At 52.3% G+C, this 8,392-nt stretch overlaps 1 protein-coding gene across 1 annotated transcript in view; it reads left to right on the top strand.

Moving 5' to 3' along the window:
* LOC105457783 (transcription factor Sp9) overlaps positions 1-7,791 on the top strand; it is a 35,684-nt gene extending 27,893 nt beyond the window's left edge. Inside the window, exons 2-4 of the mRNA XM_011702638.1 lie at positions 6,148-7,183; positions 7,252-7,355; positions 7,510-7,791. Coding sequence (XP_011700940.1) covers positions 6,148-7,183; positions 7,252-7,355; positions 7,510-7,791 — 1,422 coding nt within the window. The remainder of the gene's footprint in view (positions 1-6,147; positions 7,184-7,251; positions 7,356-7,509) is intronic.
* Positions 7,792-8,392: the final 601 nt, after the last annotated feature.

Here is an 8,392-nt window from a genome sequence, read left to right as displayed (position 1 = left end):
CCCCCCCTGACTCTTGCGCGCTCTCGCTTCTCTCGCGTTTCCTAATATTCCGAAAAATTTATCGCGCGTAATTTAATTTGCTAATAATTATTTATGAGTGAACGATACGACAGGCGGATAAGACGTATTACTTAATTTCTCGCTTATTTCATCTCCAGAATTAATAAACGTCTTGCACACGCGCGCGGTTACGCAGGGTATAGGGTATTGCGCGAGTTTCCCATGAAACAGTTTCCCAGATGCAGACGGATTAAAGTTTTATTTTACAAGCGCCGCGAGAAGAAGTTAGCGGAGTCAGCGAATCCCTCGAGCATACGGGATTCTATAGCCAATCTAGCCGTAGTTAGGTACCTCGTTAATGATCGCGAACGCTGATGCTTAGATGCGATATACCGCTGCGCCGCGCCGTGTTGCTCGTCTGCTCGTGGCAAGTTGATCGCCACTGGCGTCCCCGTCGCTGGGTGGACCCCCGGGCCGCTTAGATGGGCCGAGTTAAAAATCCATTTGTTGAGGAGTCGCGGTCAGTGTCGCGCGCGAGATTAAAAGAGAGATACCGACGAGCAAGAAAAGCAGCGCCATTTTGTCGAAAGGCGAGGACCGACGACCTCGCGGGCTAGCTTCTCTCTTTCTCTCTCTCTCTCTCTCTCCCGCGTATACATGTAATGGCAGTCGCGTTGCGTGCGAATATACAATTTCGTTCCATCGCTACCGGTCGATCGAGGGTCCCGTCCTGTTCGCGGAGCCGGAGAAACGAGGCGGAAGGAAAACGAGGTGCCGGACGGCCAATGTGAAAGAAAAGATTTTAACGTGAAAAGTAACTATAAACGAGGAGAAAAGCCGCGAATATTATACGAGAGCGGTGTACGGAACTAAAAATTTGCCTCTCGACATAACATTGATTCGCGAATTCATTTCTGCTCGACGTCATATTTTACGCGGAATTTGAACAATACTGCATGACCTATATAGACGCCACGTGGATAGTACTATCACACAATTAACTTTATAAATGCAATGAGGTTGCTCAGATAACGCGTCTTGTAATCAACGGAAAAAAGTTGTTTTTATTTCTTTTTTTTTCAGCTCACGAGCTATCATCGTAACGTGCAGTTTTACGCAGTCACGCAACATTACTGCAAACTAGAAACTTCTGTTATTAGCTAAACCTTGTGTTCTTACTACTTTTATGTCATCGCGCTCACCGTAGAAATATGTATACATATATACGGTAGCACGTATTGTACTTTTAACACGAGATCATGCGTATTAAGTCCTAATTTACACTTCAAGATAACCGCGAAGAATGAAGGCTAAAGTATCCAGAAAAAGAGAGAGAGAGAGAGAGAGAGAAAGAGGGAGGAAGGAAGCCCGACGAAATGACGTAGGAAACGACGTAGGAAACGAGTATATCGACGTCGACGGCTAGTCCGATAACGAGAAAGACGAGCGAGGCAAAGCGAACGTTTTTATAATCGCCGCAATTATCTGCGAGGCCGAAGTCGGGCCGAGTATATAACCCTAGCGCGCGCAACAGCTTCAAGGGGCACCGCTTCTTATCGGGACACTGGCTGCGTGCACCGGCGCGGTTGCATGCGGAGGCTGATAAACAAATAATTAGCATTCGAAGTAACCCGCATTCGTATTATCGCTGGCATCGCGGCTCTCCTCGCCAAGGGAAGGCCTGTAACTCGCGTAACCCTTCGTTGACGTACATACCCAGCGCGCACGACCCGACCGACGCGAAGACCTGGCCGGGCCGCGTGTTTAACGCGTGCAACGGCATTCCGTGCGGCAATCCGCCCGCTACATTTCGCCCGCCTTGTACCTGGACGGGTAATTAGCGCGGTATGGAAATCGCGCGTTGAACAATTCGACCGCTCGATCTAGGTACGTTTCTTTCTCCCCTCCTCCCGCCCCTGCCCGCGGAATGTTTTGCGTGTCCGCGTAAGCGTATCGAGATTGTAAGGAGAATGCCAACGAGATCGTTCGAGGCAGAAGTAATAATACCATTTTAAATTATAATCCGATGGTATACACCGTATCTGTAACATGTTACAATTTGCATGGTAATAATAGTTACATTACTTATCTGCGGTATTACGTGCCTTGCGAATAATTTTTGCCCTTTTCTTTCGCAGCACGAAATGAACCATCGTACGTTATGATGTTATATGATAAAGTACGCAATGGATTACGTTTTAGAATTAATTCAGGCTCTTCTCTGATATTATAATATTTTAAAATATAAACGAGATCACTCTTAAATGTGCCATATACTTTTATCAGATGCCAACTTAAAAGAAATAATTTTTCTATAACATTAGCAAATATTAATATTTATAATAAAATGAGATAGCATTATGTCGTAAAAGCGTTTTGGACGATCTATAAAGATGGCAAAGAATCGAAAGAAATTAACGCCTGTATATCCTGTAGATAGAGATAACGAGTAATAATTTAGTTAAATAAACAAAATTACAAATTAAAGCACGCAAAGTTCGACTTGGTGAAGTAGTTAGTCAATTCCGCTGGTGGGGGGGCTTCTCAATGCAGGTGGATCCAACGAGAAACTCGACCATGCCGGCTCGGCAGGTGCTTGGAGATCGCGGTCAATGGCTCTCGAGAGCGACCGACACTTTTTATGCCGAAAGTAGAAAAGAGCGCCGACTAATTTCGCGCGGCGCTCCATTATGGAGCACGAAGCAATCCTTTTTCTGCGGCTACGTCGTTCATTTAATTGTCTCTGTCCGGTTAAATTCGACGACAACGGCTTGATAGCGGAAATAAATTTCCAAGTCATTTCCCGAAAGACTAGCGTTTTAACCGAAATTAAAATTTGTAAGCAAGTGAAATATTTTCTTGTCTTCATAGAAAAGAAACAATTGTTTACAGAGGGAGAGGAGATGGTTATTCGGATTTGCCGTAGGGATTCTCGATGTCTTCGTTAGCGTACGTTAAAGTACCGATCGACGCATGTCTCGCCTGATGGTGCGAACGAGGGTTCTCGGGTTCTCCTCGGGCTGAAAGGGGAATGAAAGTTTGACACGGACGTCGGATGCGGTTCGCCACGAAGCTCGACCGGCAGACACCCCACGGTTTGTTGCTTCGCACCCTCGCTGTCGGGTCTTTTACCTCCCTCGCATTCAGCTGTCACGTGGCTCGTGCTCGAACGATCGCTCCGGCGCGCGGCGCGGCGTTTCCGCTTTATTTTCCGCCGTCCGGCGCGGCGCCGCGTCGCATCGGGTGTCGAATGACCGATCTCGTTAACGATCTCGTGCGGCGGTCGATACTTCCTGGCACGTTCGAAGGCTCGGCCGAGAGAGAGAGAGTGAGGTCGGAAAGCAATCGCGCGACGCCTCGGCGCGAATGAGTTCTTGGAAAAAGATCCGAACCGGCGCGGACGGGACGAGGCGAGACAAGCGGAGGATTCTTCGTTTTAATTTATGCGCGGCGTAGCTCCAGGCATTATTAGTCCTAGCTGGCTCCGAGGGGCGTGACGTCACGCGGCTAAAACAAAGGATCCTACCGGTGCCCATTTCACGTCGGCTCCCTTTTAACCGTGCCGACAGGAGGGTGCCTGCAGAGGGACCCAGGCCTCACCAGGCCGGTGCCGAGTAGTTCGGCACTCTCTATACGCTCCGTCAACTACGCACTTTTTCACCTATGCAATCGTCGCCACTTCCGCTGGCGAGAAATCATTCGCTCAAACAATCTCTCGCGATTAATTCGAGAGCTCGAGAGCTCTGACAGCTCAATGATATTTCGCTATCGGAGAAAAGCTTCGAGAAGCGGCGGACAAAAAGAGATGATAACAGCCGCGAATCGTGATCGAGATGGTTAACGCGTACGCTCGCGACGCGCCATGGAGGGCGTGTATCCACGCGCGTAGGGTTCAGCGCTGGAGAGACTGTGTGGAGGGAGCTGATCGAGGGACGTCGTTGTCTCCGCAGGCCACTGTCATATTGTCCCGGCGGATCGATACGTGGCCTGCCTACAACCTGCACTCATCGAGCTTGAAGAGGGCGTGGCTCGTACACCGGCGGAGAGACACTCAACCCCGTTGCGATCTCTGCCGCGCTAAACCTTCCGCCTCCCTCTCGACGTAAAAGCGGGAGAGACGATTTCGTCCTTTCAACCCTCCGCGGTTCTCCCGTGCCAGTCGTCACCCTCTACGACCTCCGCGTCAACGAGCGCTCCCATTCGTCGAGAGGCATCGTAACGGGGAGCAATCACAACTGCGCGCGTCCGGAGATTTCTCGGAATAATAACTCTCGATACTTTGCGACGTTTCGTCGTTCAAGCGTAAATTGCAGATCTTCCGCGCGCCCGACTCGAGAGTTCCTCGAGATATAAATCGTTTTTACGTTTGTATCTACGCTTTAACACTTAGTTATTTAAATCATACTTTTGCGTTAAAATTAACTGCAGTAAATCACCCGAAAAGCCTTGAAACGGCGCGGCGCTTCGTACGCGAGCGCATCCTAAATAACGACCATATACAACAATGTGTCATGTTACCGCGAAGAAATATGAGCAGAACATTTGTTGTACTCGTTGATGAATGATTGGGGCAACCGAGCAGGACTACGGACTTCTCTTCGAAGGATAGATCGAGCGTGGTACGGTCGCGACTCCTCCGTTTTTCCTTTCTCTTCCCCTCGCTCTTTTACCTCTCTCGCTCTCTTCTCGCTCTCTCTCTCTCTCGCTCTCACGTCGCTTCCATCCTGGAAGGGTGCGCGCGTTCGTTGTCTTTCGCCGGTGTTGCTGGCGCAAGGTTGAATCCACGTGGGGGCGTGTCGCCTCCATGGCGCCGGCTGCTAATGGCCGCGCGGCCCTCCAGACCTTAATTTCCTGCCGCTTCCGCGGACCCTCTCGCTTTTACCTCTCCGCGTCCAAATCCGCTTCGGGACCTCTCCTCTTCAGCCTCCGGCCCTTCGGTAGCCGCCGACACTCTCTCCTTGTCCTTTCACCCCCGCGCAAACCCCAGCGAGCGATTTGCATGGAGCTGCTTTTGATGAAGTTCGTTATCTAAAGTTTCAGGCGGCTTTCTAGCCGCTCGCTCTAATTTTTTCCTCGCGCACAAATTGCGTTCCCTCTAATTCCTCGCGCCGCGTGCGCGCGAAGGAGCACGAGTTCCGCAAATTTCTCGGAATTGGAAGGCTCATTGAAATCTGCCATGGGATCCGCACAAATTGTGTCGTTATTGAATTTACTCAATTTGCATCAAGAGTTCATCACGCTTCTATTACAAATTATAATTCTTATCTCGTTGCCGGTCGCATTATTTACATGATATATTATACTTCAAGGGAATTGATCCTGATCTTCTTCATTTGTTTCCAAGATCGCAGCATTTTCCCACGTTATTTCGGGTCGCTTATAATACCGGCATCATGGAAATCGTACGTCGACCTTGTGCCTGATTCGAGAACAATTTGCATGAAAGCGGCCTAGGTGGAGCGGTCGGTCTATCCGGGTCTCATTACTTTCAGCGACTAATCTTGGATCTCTTCTAGGATAGGAACGGCAATTTAGTGTCATTATACGCCCTTAGGGGAAGACTTTCCTCTTTCTCTATCTCTCTCTCTCTCTCTCACTCTCTCTTCTTGGACCTGGGTCCGGACCGGGGCTTCTTTTTAGATCGATTTAGACGCGGCGGGGCGATTATGGGCGTCCACCGACCGCCAGATTTTGATATTACGAACCGCGCTAGCACGAAAAAGTACCTCGATAGTCCCGTGAATCGATACGCGCGATACGTAATTCGTTCCAAAGTTGTTATTACCGATTTGCGTAATCGTGCCGACGAGATTGCTTCATAACGAGCGCTTCCGATGTTAAAAATTCCGAAAAGAACTTGGTAATGCGCGTGCGCGCGCGAGCGTTATTAGCACATTGTAAATCGAGATCATGCATGTCCGTAAACATTTGTCAAGAGTTCTCAACAAGAAATTTGTTTATAATCCTTTATATATAAACAGAGAGGGCAAAGATAATCTTAGATCAAATTATGCTTATCGTGTTGTATGCGCAATGTATGCCCTAAAACGAAAACGCCAAGAGATATTGATAAATTCTTTTGTTACGCAACGAAATTATGACGTTATACTGCAAAGAATGACCGTAGATTTTATATTGATGTTACAGGATCACCCATCACTACGAGGTACGCCTTTGGCTATGCTGGCGGCACAATGCAACAAGCTAAGTAGCAAGAGCCCGCCACCGTTGGCGGACGCAGCCGTGGGCAAAGGTTTCCATCCTTGGAAGAAGAGTCCACAGAGCAGCGGCAGTTCGCCACAGCACACCACCGGCGGCGGGGGAGGCGGCGGCGGAGGAGGCGGCGGTAGCGGCGGGTGCACAACGACGGGAGTGAGCCAGAGACCGGCGGCGACAAGCAGCGCCGGCAGCACGACCGGTGGTTACGCCAGGGCGCCGGTAACGTCTTGCGCTTCGACCGCACCGCAATATGGTAGCGAACTGTATTTTCCGGGAACGGCGAGCGCCCAACCGGCCGGCGACCCGCATCATCATCAAAGTAGTCTTCTCGGCAAGGTCGAGGGCGCGACTCTGGGCTCGGTATACGGCAGGCATCCATACGAGTCGTGGCCGTTCAATGCGATGCCAGGCGCGACGCACGGAGGAATAAAAACGAGCGACGGTTGGTGGGACGTGCACGGCGCCGCGACCGCCGGCGGATGGTTGGACGTGAGCAGCACCGTCGGCGTCGGCGTCCACGCGCAAATGGCCAATTACTCGGCCGACTACTCGACAAGCCTAGCGCTGGCCGGCAATCACCTGCTGACCACGGCTACGACGGCCGGTCACAATCTCTTACAAGACACGTACAAGTCGATGCTACCGGGCGGACCGCCCGGATTCGGACTCCATCACCACGCGGCCGCCACGGCCGGCGCCGGCGCCGGTGCCGGAAGCCCTCAGGGCAGCGGCGGCGGTGTCGGCGTCGGAGGCGCCGGCGTTAGCCAAGCGCCCTCGCCGCGCTCGCAGAGACGCTACACCGGGCGTGCCACCTGCGATTGTCCGAATTGTCAAGAAGCCGAGAGACTCGGTCCCGCCGGCGTGCACCTCAGGAAGAAGAACATCCATAGCTGCCACATACCGGGTTGCGGCAAGGTCTACGGGAAAACGTCGCATCTGAAGGCCCACTTACGGTGGCACACTGGTGAGCGACCGTTTGTTTGCAACTGGCTTTTCTGTGGCAAGCGGTTCACACGTTCGGATGAGTTGCAGCGGCACCTTCGAACCCACACCGGCGAAAAGAGATTCGCCTGTCCGGTCTGCAACAAGCGGTTCATGCGCAGCGACCATCTCGCGAAGCACGTCAAGACCCACAGCAGCAGCAGCAGCAGCAGCGGCAGCAAGGGCAAGGGGGGAGCGGGGAGCTCGTCGGCCGAGTCCTGCTCCGACAGCGAGGACAACGGGAGTCAGCAGAGTCCCACTTCCAGCTCGGTGCCGCAGCCGCAGCCGCCGCAGCAGCCGCCTCAGGCCCAGCAGCAGCAACAGCAGCAGCTGGCAGTAGCGGCGGCAGCGGCGGCGGCGGCAGCGGTGGCGGCGGGCCAGGACACCAGCAACACCACCTCCCCCCAGACCACCACCACTCTCGGCCATCAGCCGACAACACCCATGACTCCAATACAGATGACCCCGCCGCCTCTGACCCCACACCATCCCCACCACCCGCATCTCCCGCCTCTAATGCACCATCCTCATCATCACGCAACCTCCGTCCCGGCGGCCCACCACCCGCACGCGGGGATGAGCATGCACTGAGCCCGGTGGGGCCCGGAGCCGGTGCCTGCAGTACCGCTGCCGCAACGGCCCTGGGCTCCCCCCTATCCTACCCCCTCAATCTGAACCTCATGCAAAATCACTCGACCATCAATCCATCGACTCCCCATCATCACCATCAGCAACACCAGAATCATCACCATCACCACCACCATCATCATCACCCATCGCACCAACAGCAGCACTCGCGACAAAATAACTCCTACTCTGTGCAACAGAATCCTGGCACGCCGGGGACCGCGCAGACTCCCTCACCCTCGTCCCCCGCGCCTGTACATAGTCTCTAAGCGGTTACGAGCGCACTCGCGTCCAAAAACCGGTCACAATCCACCGCACGTCCGTCCGCCGCGCTCATACACGCAGGCACGAATGATACATACACATTAATACACAAGAGCATACACGAGAGATACCACCCTAATCTGGCTCCCCGTCCTGGTTCTGAGATACGGAGATGGTCCTCGTAACGCACGCACGCGGATATTTCAGAATTTTTTATTTGTACATAATATATATATTTATATATATAGGGCGCAAAAGAGAGGAAAAGAAAGAGAAATGATATTATATTAATTAAGCGGTG

The sequence above is a fragment of the Wasmannia auropunctata genome, unplaced genomic scaffold, assembly GCF_000956235.1.
Source record: "Wasmannia auropunctata unplaced genomic scaffold, wasmannia.A_1.0 LD335047.1, whole genome shotgun sequence".
Lineage (NCBI taxonomy): Eukaryota > Metazoa > Arthropoda > Insecta > Hymenoptera > Formicidae > Wasmannia > Wasmannia auropunctata.
Note: the sequence above shows the minus strand (reverse complement) of the source record. Positions and strands in the feature narration are given on the sequence as shown.